The sequence below is a fragment of the Aythya fuligula genome, chromosome 16 (assembly GCF_009819795.1).
Source record: "Aythya fuligula isolate bAytFul2 chromosome 16, bAytFul2.pri, whole genome shotgun sequence".
In the NCBI taxonomy this organism is placed as follows: Eukaryota; Metazoa; Chordata; class Aves; order Anseriformes; family Anatidae; genus Aythya; species Aythya fuligula.
Genome location: NC_045574.1, coordinates 14,465,936 through 14,482,718, shown reverse-complemented (window position 1 = coordinate 14,482,718; position 16,783 = coordinate 14,465,936). Strand labels below are relative to the sequence as shown.

Sequence of the window (16,783 nt, the reverse complement as noted above, 5' to 3'; positions counted from 1 at the left end):
ATGGAGGTGATGGGGGTGATGGAGGTGATGGAGGTGATGGGGGTGTAGGAGGTGTAGGAGGTGTAGGACGTGGTGGAACTGTTGCCACAGCCCCAAGGGGCTCCTGAGGGCCGGGTTCACACCCGAGCCAGGCCAAGCGGCCGCCACAGCCCCGAGCCAAACGCGCTCGGTCCCCGTTCGCCCGCTCAGCCCTGAAATGGCGGCGGGGGAGACACCGCGAGGCTCCCCCCCCATGGGGCCTTCCTCAGCCCGCGGAAGCGGGGAGGACTACAACTCCCAGCGCGCCCCGCGCCCACCTCCCTGCTTTGAGTGGGGGCATGCTGGGAGCTGTAGTCCTCACGCACACAGCCGCAAGCGGGCGAAGAGGCGGGGCGGCAGCCTCCGGGACTACAAATCCCGGCGTGCCCCGCGCGCCGCCCGCTCGCTCCACACTGCGGTACCGGGGCTGAGGTGGGCAGAGGGGCTCCGCCGCCGCCTCCAGCCTCCCCCCCCCCCCCCCCCCCCCCACCTCATCCCCGGTCCCTGTCCCCCCCCCCCTCCCGGTCCCGGCCGCTGTGGAGCGATGGGAGGGGAGGAGGAGATCGTGAGGATCGCCCGGCGGCTGGACAAGATGGTGGCCAAGAAGAGCGCGGTGAGTGGCGGCGGCTGGCCCCGAGCCTCGCCTCAGCCTCTTCCCTTCTCCCCCCACCCGGGGCCTGTGCGGGTTTTGGGGCGGGGGGCGGCTGTCCTGAGGGGCCGGCAGCCGTCCCCGTCCCCGTTGTCTGCCTCAGGGCAGCCCCCCGGCCCCAACGGCCACGCCCCCGCTGGGTTTTGGGGGCCCTCGCTGGGGTGATGGTGGGGGGGGGCACAGACACCCCTCCCCCATATTATCCCATTACTGTGGGGACACAGACCCCCCCCCCCATTACCGTTGGGGTGCAGAACCCCCCCGTTACCCCTTTACCCTGGGGACACAGACCCCCCTCCACCCCGTTACCCCATTGCTGTGGGGGCACAGGACCCCCCTGTTACCCCATTACCCTGGGGGCACAGACCCCCCCCCCCCCCCATTACCCCAGGGGTGCAGATCCCCCCCAGTTACCCCATTACCCTAGGACACAGACCCCACACCAGTACCCTGGGGGTGCAGGACCCCCCCCATTACCATAGGGATGCAGACCCCCCCCCCTTGCTACCCTATTACCATAGGGACTCAGACCCTCCCCTGTTACCCCATTACTGTGGGGGTGCAGGAGACCCCCGTTACCCCATTACTGTAGGGGTGGAGCCCCCCCCCTGTTACCCCAGTACCGTAGGGGCACAGACCCCCCCCCCGTTACCCCATTACCGTTGGGTTCCCCCTCCCCAAACTGGCTGCAGGGGGTGCCCCCCTCACCCCCATCTCTGCCACCGTGCTGTTTGCTGCCTCCTGCTGGGGTTGGGCTCCCTCATAGGGGGCTGTGGGATCCCCCCTGCCCCACGTTGCACCCCCAGGTCTCACCCACCCCCAGATCATCACCCTCAGGAGCAGCCTGTGCTGTCTGCTCCCGTCCACGGATGGTTTTTGGTGCTGTCACTGGAATAGGAAAGGACGGTTGCCTGGAGAACCCGCTTGTTGCTCTAGTTTTTGTGCGGACCCCCCATTTGCTGCTGTTGGTCTCTGAGTACCGATTTTAGGGACCCACAGGTTGCCCAGTTGGATACGTTCTGCATCTGGGTTCCTGGAGGCAGAGCTGCTGCGAGGCTTCCTCGTGTGGTAAAGCTCCAATTCAGAGTGTATTTTTCAGGTGTTAAAGAAAACAAACTTGTCACATAGAGGTAATGGCCTGATGCTCAGTAGTCTTGAAGACATCTTAAGGAAGGTTTTCTGGTTTTGCTTTGATTTCACCTTCCTGAATTTATTCCCATCGTGTTAAATTTCTTAATGAAAGGCTGAGGCACTCACTCTCGGTATCTCTTTTCCTCTCCAGGATGGTGCAATGGATTTACTGAAAGAGCTGAAAGGCATGCCCATGACTTTGGACTTGCTGCAGGTGAGTTGCACGGTTAGGGTACAAAGCTGAAGTCTGGACGAGCACAGCATGCTGTTTATGTGGGCTTAATAGATGACCCCTGGCTCTTTGCCTCTCTCAAAGCATCAAAATAAGCATTACATCTAGAAATAGTACAGAACCTGCGCTTTGGGCTGGCAGTTAAATAGCTTTGGGCCACAACGTGCTGCCTGAAATTTGTGTGCAGTTGATCGGATTTGTGGATATCTGCTCAAATCCTTCCAGGGATCTCCAAAAGGGAAGACCAGATTAAAGTAACAAACACAAAGGGCAGTCGGGGGACGTTCTTGAAGTCTTTGTGATGGTGATGTGATATCCAGGACGCTGGGGAGGCATGAGGAGAATAACAATTCGGAGATTAAGATAGGAATCTGGGATTTTTTCAGTCTAAACTAGAGTGTTACTTCCAGGTGTGTGGAGGAGGTGTCTGTGGGTGATGGCATGCCTCGTTTGGGATCAGTTTTAGCAAGGCAGAGTCAGTCATCTTCTTCTTCCAGAGCTGGAAGGATCTAATCACTCTGGAAGTGCTCGGATGCTGCATATCTCGGTCGTTGCTTTGCCTGTGTTGTGGTTATTTCTGATTCCAGTTAGTAACAAGTAACGAATCTGTTCTGGAATGATTCATGTGAGTGTTCACTTGCAGTCCACCCGCATCGGCATGTCAGTAAACGCACTGAGAAAGCAGAGCACAGATGAAGAAGTGATAGCGCTTGCCAAATCGCTCATCAAGTCTTGGAAAAAACTTCTAGGTAAGGAAATCATCGTGTTCCTGTCACACTCAACTTGCAGAGGTGCTGGGTTTCTCAGGAGAGCTTAGGGATTGATCTGCATAGAACATTCTAGCAAATCAGCCTGTGAAATTGCACTGTCTCTTGAGTTTCAGCTACAACCAGGGATTCCTCGAGATTGAATTCCTGTTGCCAACCCAATGGCTAGCTTTTCCTGGACAGAGCATTGAAAGCTTAGGGCTACTCTTAACGTGTACCTGATCATAGAATAATTAGTAGCATTAATTGTAGAAACAATACCCGTACTCTGCACCCTCCACCCCCACTTGTGTGCTACGTGGTATTAACGCAGCGTGCACTGTCACCGTGTGCATCAGCTTAGGAAGGGAGAAGCTGGAATGCGTTTTGGGTGATGAGTTGGAGAAGGGCCTTAGTTTTACAACTTGCAGACACATTCACGTTGCCTGCGCTCTGCTGAGGAGGCTTTTGTGGTGATTGACACCAGTAAACAGAAGCTTGTAACTCTCTCTGAGTAATCTTGTGCTGATACAGCACCAAATGTCAAAATCAGCGATATCGGGCTTACAATTCTTGTCTTTGTGGTTACATTTGTGATAAAAGAGTGAGGCATTGGCAGTCTGGAAGCACAGCCATACGTGTGTCCTGCACACGTATCTTCCAGTCTGTGCCAGTGGCAAGTTGCCCCCACGTGAAATTCAGCTGCTCTTCACGCTGACTGCTTGGGCAGCTGCGTGTAACAAAGACCCAGGATGAAATGTTTGAGGCTGAGTGCAATGTATCTGCACCCAGGGCTCCCCATTTCTATTGGCAGCTTGAGACATGCAAGAAATTGTATTCCCAGAAGGAGCAGCCCTTACTGGCCCTTCAGATGGTGCTGGCTTGAAGCACTGCGTTTCGTGACGCTTTACAGAACTTGATCCAATTTGTGCTCGGCAGCCAGGGGCTCTGAAAGGAACTTTTGTGATGAGGCCTGTCTTGTGAGGAAGCTTATCTCCTAAGGAGGGAAGGTGATTGCTCGCCGCTCTCTGGTTTGATGGGGAAAGCTTTTATTTGATTTAGTTTCTACTTAGGGGCAAGTAAAAGGTCTGTCAGAAAGCATGGGAGGCCCTGAAGGCCTTCTCCTGATTCTTTTTGTAGATTAATAATTTACCTTAGGCCAAATCTGTGGTTTTAAGACACTGTTTAGTGCATGCAGGGTTGTGGGATAAAAAAACAGTTCTGAACTCTTCAGGATCTGAGCTTGCTTTCTCTTTCTTTTGAACGTAGATGCTTCTGAGGAGAAAAGTGAGGAGAAAAAGAAAAACCTGTCCTTGCCAACTTCTTCCTCAAAGGACACTGGTAATTCAAAAGACCAAAGGTAAAGCTTCCTTTTAGCCAAAGATGATACTGTTACCTAACCTGAATTTACTGCTGCCATCTTACGTTAATTTTTAAAAACTTTTAAGTGTCTGAGCTGGGGGGGTTGTGTACTCAAATTCCTGGTCAGAAGCACCAGGAGTCTAGGCTGCTTCAGGGGTGAGCTGCATGGTGTTCGTAATAAACTGAGCTGTAATGCAGAAATAAACATCAGAAAAGATGGTGGCTTTGGTGATTTTTTTTGCTTTTATTCATGACTTTTTGTTTTGTTTTGTTTTTCTATTGTTTTGTGTTAATCTTTTTATTAATAAAACATTTTTTTTGTTGCATTTTTATATATTTTTTTGCCTGTTTCTAACTTTGAGCCCTTCAGAATGAAGATTATTTTTGGCCTTTGCAATGTCGCGTGATGGATGGCATTGACTCATGCATCGCTAGTGTCAAACTTCCATTTCTCTGTCCTCTCCTCAGCGAGTCCCAGCAGAAGTCCTCTTTTCACTCTGGACTGGTGTCCACCCCTCTAGCAGGTCTGCTGCATGCTTGTTCCTTGCCATGCCTTGAGTGTTGCATCCTCTTTCCACCGTCCTGTACGTGCTAAGCTCTTGAGTGGAGGCAGTGGGATCAAAGGGGAGAGGGCAAAATGTGATTTAAATCTTTGTCTTGGACCTCTTCTAGAGGCAAGAGGCTTCCCTCAGCCTCAGATCCCAGGAGGGTGGGTCCTTTGTAGGTTTGGCACTTGAATATTTAGCTAGCTTTATGAGTTTGTCAGAAGATTTCGGGTATTAAGGATTTCCTTTCTGGTTTGCAGACTTCCATGTCCTCAGCCTGTCCCCTGCTGGTCGCTTTCTTGCCACTTTGTGCTTCGATTCTCCTTTGCTTTTTCGCTCACATCTCCCAAGGCTTGTTTTGGTGTGAGCCTTCTCACCCTTCACAGCTCTGCACGGGGCAGGTGACGGAGAAAGCTACTGCTGCTGAGCTATGAAACTTTTTATTTAAATTTAGGTGCATCTTTAGCTATTTCACCTCTGTAAAATGTGGAAAGGGAATCGTGAGGTGTTGCCACGAGAGATTTAATGAAGGAGACTTCACAGCTGGAAGAGCTGAGCCTTGTAATGATGTGGTGCAGCATGGGAGCAGGATAGATCTGTGGGATAACGCATCCAGTGGCAGGACTGATGTAAGAGCAGTGGGATGGGATTTCTGAGATGCTGTTTCCTCTCATCCTGTTGTTTCCTCTTATCCAGGACTCAAAGCTTGGAGGCCACAAAGCAGCTGGTGATAGCTGAGAAGGGGATGCTTTGTAAGCTAATTAGTCTGAGCTTTGTGATGCAAATACCTTCTCTTGATGATCCTTATATCCCATGAAATTGCAGCCTAGTGCTCCCTTCCCCAGGCTGCAGGCAGGAAAGATTCGTTGTGTGACTAAGGAGGGTGAAAACCGAGTCAGATGCTGGGGTGAGAGCCTCCGAGCTGTCCTTACTGGTAAGAGGAGCAGCTTTCCCTCCAGCCTGAGGCCAGAAGCTGGCGTGGAAGCACTCGTGAGGGGGAAAGGAAAGGGCAAGCATTACAAATCTGGCTGATAGTGCTGGAGCCAGGAAGCTGCGCTGCACTTCAAAGGGAAAGGGAAGCTCCTGATTGAACCTCTGCAGGACTGACCCTGGGGAGTGCGGAGCCGGGAGGGAAGGAAGCGTGGTGCATCCCCTGGGTGCAGTGGCAGCAGCCACATCACGAGCAAAACGAGGGGGGTCTGCGAGGAGGCCTGAAGTAATTTTCCTCAACGGGGCCGTGGCTGTAGGCAGAGAGACAAAAAACCCCACTCTTTTCTTAGGCAGACAGCATGGGGGCTGTGGGGTGGAAGCAATGAGCTTTCTGGCTTGTGCTACTCTTCTGCTGTGCCTTGAGGGTGTGCTGCAGCTACTACAGATTTTTCCTTGATGCTTTCCACGTATTCATCCCTCCAGCATCTTCTGAGTTTGAGAGCATCCCCCTGGTCGTGAAGGATAAACAGCAGCCATGGGGGTGACTTCAGGACGGATCCAGCAGAAGGGGCTCGTTCTGCTGCTAGGCTGAGCCAGGCTCTCCTCGCAGCCCGAAGCGGTTATCCTCCAGCGCTGCAGAACGAGCTGCTAATCTGCCTTGAAAAAAAAAATACATTAGCAGCAAAGCTTTTTGGCTTTGGGTTGTGAAGGGGAGGCTCTGAGCAGCTGCTCGGGGGATGCTCGCTGCTTCAGCTGAGGCTGCCATCGAGCCACCAGCGAAATCAGTTGGCATCCAGATCCTACAGCCACTGAGTCTGAGAGATTTTGGCTGAGCCTTCCCAATCTGTCAGGGAGTTAAAACTCGACTAGTTCCTGGCCTGAAATTTCTCTTTGCTTTCTGGAGCACAGATGCAGGAATCCCTCTAGAGCTAGACCTGAAGGCTCCGAACTGGCACCTGTGAGGTTATCTGCTGCATCAGTGCAATCCAAAGCGTGCCCCGTGGGGCTCCAGTAGTTAGACCATTAGCGCAGCCCGTTTTAATGGGCCGTGTCTGATGTCTCCGTGCCTGACAGCAGGAATTTTCCCTTTTCCAATGTTCTCTGAAGATTTTATTAGGCGGTTTTGGATCCGTGGCCTGAATTCGGCTCTTCGGTGAGATTTTCTTCCAGCGCAGCCCTGAGTTCTGTTTGTAGCCCGTGGCTCTCGCTCTGCCACCATTTTGTTCCAGCATTTTTATTTTTATTTATTTATTTTTTTTTTGTGTGTGTGTGTGTGATCTTTTGTTGTCTGGATAGATTTACAAGCTCCTTCTCTTGTCGAACAGGAACAGTGTGAACCACAAGGATTTCCTGAAATAAGTCTTCTTAGGTGCGTTTGAGGTCTATTTCCCAACGATGCTAATAATAAACCAACTTCTGAAACTTAATAAATAACTTTCAGTACAGCTGTTGGAATGTCTCAGGAGTCTTTCATCTAATTCATGAGTGATCAGTTGTCATCTCGGGGCACGTAGGGGCACGGAGGCAAATTACTTTACTCATCAGCTAACAGAAGTGGAATAACCACGCAACTGCTCTGGCTTTTTTTTTTTCTTTTTCCTCCTCCAGGGAATAACCATTTAATATTTAAATCAACATGGAATCGATTTAAGTCAATTTTAAGAGATGTCAATTTTAAGAGATATCAATTTTAGGGATATTTAAGTCAACAGCAGTTGCAGATGGAACCTTCCTGAAAGTCAGGTGTGGAAACAGTGGTTTAAAAACCTGACTATAAGCGTTGAAAGTTAGAGTCCTGGCTTTATTTTCCTGCATGTCAGAGTGCTGGCTGGGTAGTGCTGCTTTTTTTAAACATTCATTGACCTTCACCCCATATTACTTCTGACACTTCCAAGAGTTGACACCAGTATTTTACTCCGGGAAACCTTTGTGGCTCTGCCTGGAGAAAGGGACAAATTTAAAGCTGGAAGAGCTCTCAGGGAAGTTTCTTCACCCCTTCCTAGGACAACACGCTCTCTGCCCAAGCTGCTCCCAGCAGGCCTTTTTCTAAGCTGTTTTATTGCCAGTCCCAAAAAACCATCAGGGTAAGGTGTTTCCAGAGTTGCCTTTGGCAGTCTCTTCTAATTCATAACTCACCTTTACAGTTTGAAACTTCCTCTTGATCAAAACCTGTCTTGCTGAAGACCTTTGCTGCTTGTTAACTTTTTACGGATGCAGAGGGTTTTCCCTGCACTCCTCCTTTGTAACAAGCCTTCAACTATTTCAGCACTTGTCTCCTCCGAGTCTTCCCTGCTGTAAACCACTCCAATCCTTTCAGCGCCTCCTTTTGTTGTAGGTGTTTTCTAGGCTTTTTGCCTTTGCCCTCGGGAAGTTTCATTTTTCCCAACTCTTTTGTAGGAGATCAGCCAGGGTTTTCAGATGACTCTTCCTGATTTGGGTGGGATTTGCTGCGTTCACCCCGTGTGCACCACCACCAGCCCTGAGCTGTGCGTAGTTCCCTAGGCACAAACGTCCCTGGCAGCAATTTGTCCGATCCAGATGAGATCAGCATCTAATTGATTACTTGCAGGCTAAGTTTACTTTCTTGTAATGCGCGTGATGTAAATCCTACTGAATGTTTTTAGCTGTTTGGACACCTGAGTAAATCCGTGTAACAGCCTCACGCAGGGCTGACCAGTAAAACTGGATGGCAACAAGTCTTCAGGTGCTGGGTTACCTTCCCTTGGAGCCTTTCTATTTCATCTGAGCAAGAAGTTAATCCTCTAGCTGTGGTCTGACCCGAGCAATTTGCTGAAGGTGCTCTGCTGAACGCTTCTGCAAAGAGCCCGACGAGGTTTGGAGCTGTGAAAATCCAGCAGTGCTAACGATGATCTGAGGGCTTTGTGGCACCCCGAGCCAGCCTGGATTTGAGCTTGGCAGCAGCAGGAGCTCCGGGGCTGTCCCTGAGGTTGTCTGGCTCACTTTGTCCACCTGCACGTTCAGAAGGCTTCCAGCTTAGCACTGCTGTGCTGCGGGCTAGCTGATCCCTTCTGGGACTTCCCCACTGGAAGTCCCTGCTCACGAGAGATTGATTTTTGATGGCAAAGAGCTGGAGGCAGTGCCCCAGCTTCACAGCAGCTCTACAGCCACTTGTGTCCTAAGGAGATGTTGCCCCTGTGGCATGGGTGAGAGAAATATCAGGGCTTCTTTCTTCTTCCCCCTGTTTGTCTCTTGCTGCGCTGATGTTACCCAGACGTTGGCAATAAATAACCTGCATTTTATGGCCCAAACACCAAAGTCAGAGCAATCTCAGCTGAAAAATTGGCTGTTCTACTGCCTAGATTTAGGGCTGGGGGGGGAGGAAAGCTCTATAAAATCATCTGGGAATCATAACAGCCCAGATTTTTTTTTTTTTATTTATCTGCAGCAGTTGCAGGGCTGACTAACCCGACGTGCAGATGTTAGGCTTTTACGGGCAGGATGTTTCAGCATCGTGGGTATTCACCAGGCTGAGCTGCGGGGTGAAATTACCCCTCTGGCATCCCGAGCTGGGCCCGTGCCTCATCAACCTGCTGCATCAGGCGGTGGCTCTGTGCCCTCTGTCTCTCCTGGCAGGTGACCCGAGCGATGTGGTCACAGCAGGCGATGTTTGCGTTCCCCTGCCTGTGCCTACGAGTGCTTGCAGGCAGAAAATGAAGTTCTTTTTTTGCAAGGAAAAAAGCCATTAGCTTCGTTTCCCTTTGCACAGAAGCCCCTTGTGCTGGGGAGGCTTCTCTGATTTCTGCACGCTGCCCTTCTCGGTGGTTAGAGAGCACCAAGGGGGGTTTGTTCTCCTCTTCCTGCTGCTGACATCAACAGCGAAGGGTGTGAGACGAGGAACCAATTCTGGCACCTGCTGAGATGAACCTTAGGGTGGCTTCTGCTTGCTTTCTGCTGGAAGCATTTAAGGATGGGGTCCTGCAAAGTAAGAGAGGAATCCAGCACCGTGAGCTGGGTGCTGCGGGCTGACAGAGGGTGTGCGATGCTCTCAGGAGTCCTGAGCACGTTTGATTGATTTCCTGATGGTGTTCAATGGCTTCTTAACGTTTTCCCTTGATGTCCAGTGCTCTGGCAGATGTGCTCGCTGTTCAGTAACAGGAATTGGTTCGCAGGCCTGCTTCGTGGATTAAAGCTCCAGTTGCAGCCAGCAGATCCCACAGGAGAGCTGGAATCTGCTTCGATGGCACCGCCTTGCTGGTTTGGGGCACTCACCTGCACTGTTTTCCTCTGGTTTTGGGTTGTAATTAACAGGATGCTTGGCCACGTGCCCGCTGATCCCTCCTCTGCCCTCGGCGACCCGAGCTGGGGCATTCTGACCGCTGAAGTTTCTCTTTTAGCTCCAACAAAAGGCAGGAGCCTCCGAAGACCCCGACCACTCCCAAAATCACCACCTTCCCTCCGGCGCCCGTCACCTGCGATGCTGTCCGCAACAAATGCAGGGAGATGCTGACAACGGCTCTACAGGCTGACGGTGAGTGCTGGGGGAAACCCCCCTGGTTGCCTCAAATATTCAAAATATTTAAAATATTTAAAATGTTTCACAGCTCCTGGTGCGTTCTGCCAGAATCCTCTGCACTTAGGGTCAGTGCCAAGTTCGGCACCTCTTAGCTAGGCTCTTCTGGAGCTGCCTTGTGGAAGGATTATTGCTATCAGCTCGGTTTAGCCCCCCCCTCATCACCCTTTTGTCAGGCTGGCTGGCACCGCAGCACCTATAGATACACGGATACGGACCTGGTAACTAATTAGCACGGTAATTAAGAACACGGGGTCACGTTTGGTCTTCTGTTCCACAGCCTGGGCGGGTCTGGCCAGCAGTTTGGTCTCCAGGTGTGCAGGTATTTGCTTCCCTTTCCAGGTCTCAGTCTTGCCTGGTTGCTGTAGAGCGAAGCTGGCATCTCTGCTCACCCCAGGGGCACAGAGCGAAGCCGTAACTCGCTGTGTGGGATTTGTCGGTAACGGTGCTCGTGCCAGCCCCCTCCTGCACTCAGATCCCCCCTGCCCACGCAGGCTGGAGCTGCTTAAACACCGGGGTCCTCTGCGGATCTGGGTTCTGCTTGCACTCGTGCCGTGCCACCTAAAACAAAGGCAGCTGCAGGTGCTCAGCGTCTCCGGCAGGCTGATTTTGAGCACCTCGAGCCGAACACGTGCTTGAGTCCAAGTTGCAGGTCCTCTTGGAAAAGGGGGGATCTGCCCAAGCACTGCAGAGTTTAATTTGAAGCCAAGGAACGGAGGCAGCAGATGGAGAAGGTCACAGAGTCGTTCTTTCTAGCCTTGCTCTGTGTGTGTGTGTGTGTGTGCTGCATTAAGTGCTCTGTGCAACTCCTAGAAAAACCCTTTCCGTAGGAAGCCTGGGAATTAGTCCCCTCAAATCTGCTGCTGAGCTCAGCCCGGTTCTGCGCCGCTTTCCTCTGCTTTGTGGTGGTGGTTGCCATACCCAGTGTCCCAGCTCAGAACAGGTTTTTGCACTCTGCTGCTGTTTAATTGGCAAGAAGCAGCACGGGAAAGAAAAAGGCAGGTGGAACCCTGAGCTGAGAGCAAAAACGAAGGCTTGGTTTCGATGCCGCCTGTCCTCAGGCTCTGTCAGATCTGGTCTGAGCAGAGCCACTTCTGGTTGACACCAACATCTGGTGAGAATCAATTCCTTCCTGGTTGATTGCAACTGTGGCAAAAACACATTGGATATGGGGAAAAAACACGTGGGATATGGGAAGAAAACACATGGGATATGGGAAAACTTCTGTGGGGCAGGTTCTTGTTAGCTTTGCGGAGTCCTGGTGGAGAGGCGGAGGGCACAAACTGGCTGGATTTGCTTGTTCTCATCCCTGCTCTTTTCAGAAGGGTCAGAGAGTGCCTAGAGCAAAGGCCACGATGCCTTTTGATGGAAAGAGCACGTAAATCAGAACAGCGAGCTATCTGGCTTTGTATCTCCCAAACACTGAGCCCAGGGACCCCGTGCCTGGTTGGAAAGCGCTGACCTTCTGTTTTCTTGCCTTCCAGACGACTACGTTGCCATCGGCGCTGACTGCGAGCACATAGCAGCCCAGATTGAAGAATATATCCTTGCTGTGCTGGGCTTCCTCGAGGGCCTGCGTGTCTCCAGGCCGTGAATTTAAGGAGCTGAGAGGAGAAACGGGGGGCTCTGGCTTTGTGGAAAGGTCCTGACGCAGCTCTGCTTGTCGGGGCTGTCGGCTTCCAGCTCGGCTGTGTCCTGGGGCACTCAGGAGCCAGCAGCAGTGCTGGGAGCTCAGGGCAGAGCCCTTGCTGGTGTGATTGGCACAGAGATTTCCTTCCTGTTCACACCATCGTGGGCTCGCGTGGCCCAAGTTCTCCTTCCTGTCAAAACCTTATTTCCTGCTCCCAGCTCTGCTTCCAAAGGCTTAGCATCTGTCCTGCGCCTCGCTCTTGAGAGCAGTGTGCTCACAGGGGGTAAAATAAGCAGGGAAGACGGAGCAGCAAGTGTAGAGTTGGGTGTCGATGGGGATAATTTTGGAGCTTGCCTTGGCGTGGTGGCTGTGGGGTGCAGCTGGGCTCTCTCTGGAGCATTTTGTGCCTGCCTCGCTGTGGGGGAGAGCAGGTTGAAGAAGCAGAGCGTGACTAAAAATACAGATTGTTTCTAGCACAGTGCCAAAGCCCCTGGTCTCCGGGATCACCTAAGGCTGTTCTCAAACACAGTGTGAATTTCCCAGAGCGGAGCCTGCCTTTTGCTTCCAGCACCGTGGTCTGTGTCCTGGCAGTAGTAACGCTCCCTGTAGGTGTAGGATGTGCTTGGAGGCTTCGGGGTTGGCTGGAAAGTCCTTGACTGCCGCGTACGCATATACCAGGACATCAAGAACACTGACATGAAGTACAAAAACCGCGTGAGGAGCCGCATCTCCAATCTGAAGGACTCCAAAAATCCCGAGCTGAAAAAGAACGTGCTGTGCGGGGCCATTACCCCCGAGCAGATTGCGGTGATGACCTCGGAGGTGAGGAAACCCGAGCGGGGTTGGTTTCGGGGTTGCCCCAGTGCATGGGGAGGAAGCTAGCCGTGGGGATTGCAGCGTGGAGAGTCTGTTGGGATGTCAGCTCATCACAGGGGTCTACACACGGGCCAGTAACCAAAACCGAAAGGCTTTCTGGCTTAACAGCCATCTGTAAGCCCCTTGTGTCCCCTTGGTTCCTTCCCCTGCGGCGGGTGTGGCGGTAAAACTGGGCAGATGTGATTTTATTGCTTTTTTTTTTTTTGGAAAGGAAATGGCCAGTAACGAGCTGAAAGAGATCAGGAAAGCCATGACGAAAGAAGCGATCCGGGAGCATCAGATGGCCAAGACAGGAGGGACGCAGACCGACCTCTTCACCTGTGGGAAGTGCAAGAAGAAGAACTGCACCTACACCCAGGTGAGTCCTCCTGCTCCTCCAGCCTCCCCAGCACACGATCTGTCACGGTCCTGAGCTCGTACAGCTCCTGGACAGGCCCCGTAGCGTGGCAGAAATTTTGCTGCTGGTGGAGAGAAGCTTTTTGCATGCTTGGGGCCCTCTAAAACACAGCGCTGATGCTTCTGCATACACCTTTCGTTGGAGCTTGTGTGAGTTTCTTGGTTCGTTTGTACAAAAGCTGTTTTGCATCTGGAAGAGCAGGGATTTGTGCAGAAGATTTCAAGAGCATGTGCTGCTTGCTGAGCAGCCTGGGAGAGCTGAAAGCAGGTGCTGGGGGTGTGACGGTTCAGAGGAGGAAGGAGTGGGTAGCGTAGAGGAGAGAGGCTGCAGAAACCGAGGCAGGCACGGCGACGGTATTAAAAGCACAAATTAGGAACGTAGCTAAGCTGCAGCTGGACAGATCCCAACTCCTTTAAACTAAAACACGAAGCAGGTGAAATATCAATAAGGAATAAATGCAGTGGTGTGAGCAGGCAGCGGCAGTTCCTTCCCCTCGATGGACAGCTGCTGGAAGCCTCGTGCGTTGCCGGCGCGTTTTAGTTCCCGTGTTGGTGCCAGGCATCTGGAGATAGATGTGCCTCTGCTGTGAGTCAGTGCTGCAGAATGTGCAGATACCCAAAAATGCACCAGCGACCACGCGATTGCTACTGCCTTTGCCGAGTGGGCGCGCCCGAAACGCGCGTGCAAGCCCCTTGACGTGCTTGGATGCGATGTGCAAACACAGAGGAGAGCCAGGGTGTGCCCCGGGCTCGGCAGCAGTCCTGCAGCCCGCAGCGTGCCCCAGGAATTCCCTGCCTGAGCTCTGCTGCTCCCCTCAGCAGCTCGTGGGCCCCGAGCTCTGCTTGTCGTGGGCTGGAGTCCGACTTTTCAGAGCTGGGGCAGGTCACGGCGGCATCTTCTCAGCAGAAATATCAGAAAAAAAAAAACAAAAAGCCTTTTTTTTTATTAGTTTTTCCAGAGAAGAAACAATCGCTGGTACTGACATGTTCTACATTTCAAGTAGGTGAACTGGCATTTGTGAAAGCAGCCAGAGCCCGGCAGTAACATCGGGTGGGAATTACAGAATTTAGCCATCCAGCGTGCTTGCAAAACATGTTTAGTTTGCATCATGCAAATGCTATGGCTCTTGCACGCTGGGTAATTACACATGTAGATCACCATAATTACCCTCGGCATAGCTCTGCTGTCTGATTCGCGCAGGGAGCGCCAGGATTTTGAGCGCAGACCTGGTGTCTTGTGGTACTCAAATGCCATGAAAATCGGGTTTTTAGCAAACCATGTGTTTCTGGCGCGAGCCAGCCAGAGGCAGCCGCCACATCTGGGTTAAATATCAGAGTTCCTTAATGGCTCAAACACAAACCAGACGAGAAATGTGCAGAACCTGGTAACCCGGAGTCTGTTTCTGGGAGGCCAGGACCTGGGACTGGGTCTGTAAACGGGAGGAATGGCTTTGAGTGCTTTTTTATGTGTTCCCGTGGAGCGAGTGCTTGATGGGCCGAGGGCTTTGCGGCCTCCCAGCCAGCTGCATCCATCCCTGCGTGGGGCTGTGGGTACTGCCAGAGCCACCCACAAAAAATGGGCAGCACAGGGCTGAGCAGGGAAGTCGCTGCCCCAAACGAGTCCCTCAGACAGCGAGGGGTCTTTAGGCAAGAATCTCCTCAAGCAGCTGCTGCTGAACGCCGGTGGGAACGTTTTTTTGCTGCTGCCTTGGTCAAAACCACAAAGAAAAGGTGGCTGTGAGGGGAGATCAGAGCCCGAGCTGCTCCGTTGTGTGATTCTTCGGGGAGATGCAGGGCTCTGGCAGCAGTTGCAAATCCTTGAGGATGCTCCAGGCCAGGGGAGCAGTTTGTGTGCTGTAGGTGGGTGTGTTTTGTGCCTGGTGGGGCAGCTCTCTGGTTCCTACCCGTGGCCTTTCAGCACCAGACGTTGAAACTGCTCTGCTCTGTGCCCGCTGTACCCTGGGCACGCTGGCAGGCGGCTGTGGCTGACGCTGGCTTAATGGGTCGTGATTTATCCGGGCGTTTCCACTGGAATGGGGAGCTCGGCTTAGCTGCAGGATTGGGAATCCTCCGCGGGGTCGGAGAGCGTGTGTGTGCATGTGGAAACTCGTGTGTAAAACAATAACCAGATCCGTTCCGCAGGGAGGCTCCCTGTGCTCTCCCAGGCCTCGGAGTCTCGATGCTTTCTGCCGGTGCGACCAGATGGCCGGCAGAAACCCTCGGTGGCCGTCGAGGAGCTGCTCTGTGAGCCCCGCGCCGAGGCCGCCGGCGGTGCTCAGCTCTCCTTTCCCTCGTGTCCCCCCCCAGGTGCAGACCCGCAGCTCCGACGAGCCCATGACCACCTTCGTCGTGTGCAACGAGTGTGGGAATCGCTGGAAGGTAGCACACCAAGGATATTACTGGCACTGAGGGGTGTGATAGGGTAGCCGTACCCGCGATGCTGCAGATGCTTAGCTGCTGTCCTCAGAGGTGCTTGCCAAACGCTGCCTGGCTCTAGCGAGCGATCTTTCCTCCCAGCACAGAGGCAAGAACTCCTGGGTTCATCCCATCTCTGCCGACCAGCTGGGGCCATGTCTCACGTCCACCTTCCCCATCTCCTTCCTCACATCCCCGCTGCTGCCACGACCAACTCCACAGCGCTTTTCTCGCTCCCTCCGCCACCCAAGAGATGGCGGCGATGACATCGTGTGGGATTTTTTTTTTTTTAAAAAAAAAAAAAAAAAAAAAAAAAAGCTCTTTTATACCGTGTGCAGAGCTTGGATGTGAGCAGAAATCTCCCCGTTGATGGTGAGCAGAATTGGCACGGCTACAAAGTGCCAGAGCCGCAGCTGAGAGATTCCAAGGGGAGCTCTGTTCAGCCCCTGCTGCAGGGGGCTGAGCGCCGCCTCCGCGCAGCCCCTGAGCCCTTGCCAGCTTCCGAAACAAGAACCATCATCCGGATCCCCATCTTCTAGGCAGCATGACCTGCACCTCCCCTTGGTAGTGAAGGCTTTCTAATCAGGGTTTAAACTCCCTTCTCTTGCAGTTCTGCTGATATGTGCCATGGCCCGCGAGCGGCAGCCAAACGAGAGCGCAACCTCCATCCGCCAGCTCCCACGGCAATTGTGTTTTGTGTCCCGAGTGAGTTTGCATTGTCACGCGCCGCGAGCAGCCGCGGGGAGGCCTGCCCGCCTCTCTGCTCGGGCCGTGCTGGAAAAAAGCCGCTCTTGTGGGCTGACGGCGTGGCGGGAGCAGCTCACTAAACACACTTAGCTGTTATTTTCTCATCTTTAAGCGAGTCCGGTCACGTTTTCTTCAAAAACTAATATTAAACGTTTGTCAGTTTCTGACTTTTTTTTATTTCAACCGTCTGGGTGCAGCGCTTTGCCTTCGCGCCTGGAAGCGTGGCGGGGAGGCGGTGGCCGGAGGGCCGGGAGCTGCTCGTGGCTCGGAGCACCAGAAAGCAAGAAGCTGCTCCCGGGTGCGCCCTCGGTGCTTCCAGTCAGCCCATAAAACCATCGGGCCAGCTCCTGGGGCACTGGGGGGCAGTGCTGGCCTTCCTCACCCGGCTGAGGTGATGGAACAGAGCTTTTGGGGCAGCGAGGAGCTCTGCTGGGTATCGGTGGCATCCAGGTGATGCAGACCTTGTGATTTCACCCCTTTCGACGCCCATGGCATGGGATTGCTGCACAGAGGTTGGGAACATCGCTCTCCACAGCGCAGCAGCCTGAAAGCACGGACAGCAGCCGCCAAAAAAA

General features: G+C 52.9%; 1 protein-coding gene across 2 annotated transcripts; it reads left to right on the top strand.

Annotated features, from left to right (window-relative positions):
- Nucleotides 1–418: 418 nt before the first annotated feature.
- TCEA2 (transcription elongation factor A2) lies at nt 419–16,391 on the top strand. Of its 2 annotated transcripts, XM_032198356.1 has the most exons (10): nt 419–631; nt 1,950–2,012; nt 2,674–2,779; nt 4,046–4,136; nt 9,969–10,102; nt 11,629–11,685; nt 12,442–12,596; nt 12,862–13,008; nt 15,354–15,425; nt 16,072–16,391. In XM_032198356.1, the coding sequence occupies exons 1-10, from the start codon at nt 563–565 to the stop codon at nt 16,078–16,080; spliced, it is 903 nt and encodes a 300-aa protein (XP_032054247.1). In that variant the 5' UTR covers nt 419–562; the 3' UTR covers nt 16,081–16,391. The 2 variants fall into 2 exon arrangements, with proteins under 2 accessions (XP_032054247.1, XP_032054246.1); XM_032198355.1 differs by having other exon boundaries at nt 15,354–16,391.
- Nucleotides 16,392–16,783: the final 392 nt, after the last annotated feature.

Bases quoted from the DNA above. Each gene is read 5' to 3' on its own strand.
- TCEA2 (XM_032198355.1), top strand. From the start codon at position 563: ATGGGAGGGGAGGAGGAGATCGTGAGGATCGCCCGGCGGCTGGACAAG. The intron at 11,686-12,441 runs ATATCCTTGCTG...ACTGCCGCGTAC, and splicing joins AGCAGCCCAGATTGAAGAAT to GCATATACCAGGACATCAAG. The intron at 13,009-15,353 runs GTGAGTCCTCCT...GTCCCCCCCCAG, and splicing joins AGAACTGCACCTACACCCAG to GTGCAGACCCGCAGCTCCGA.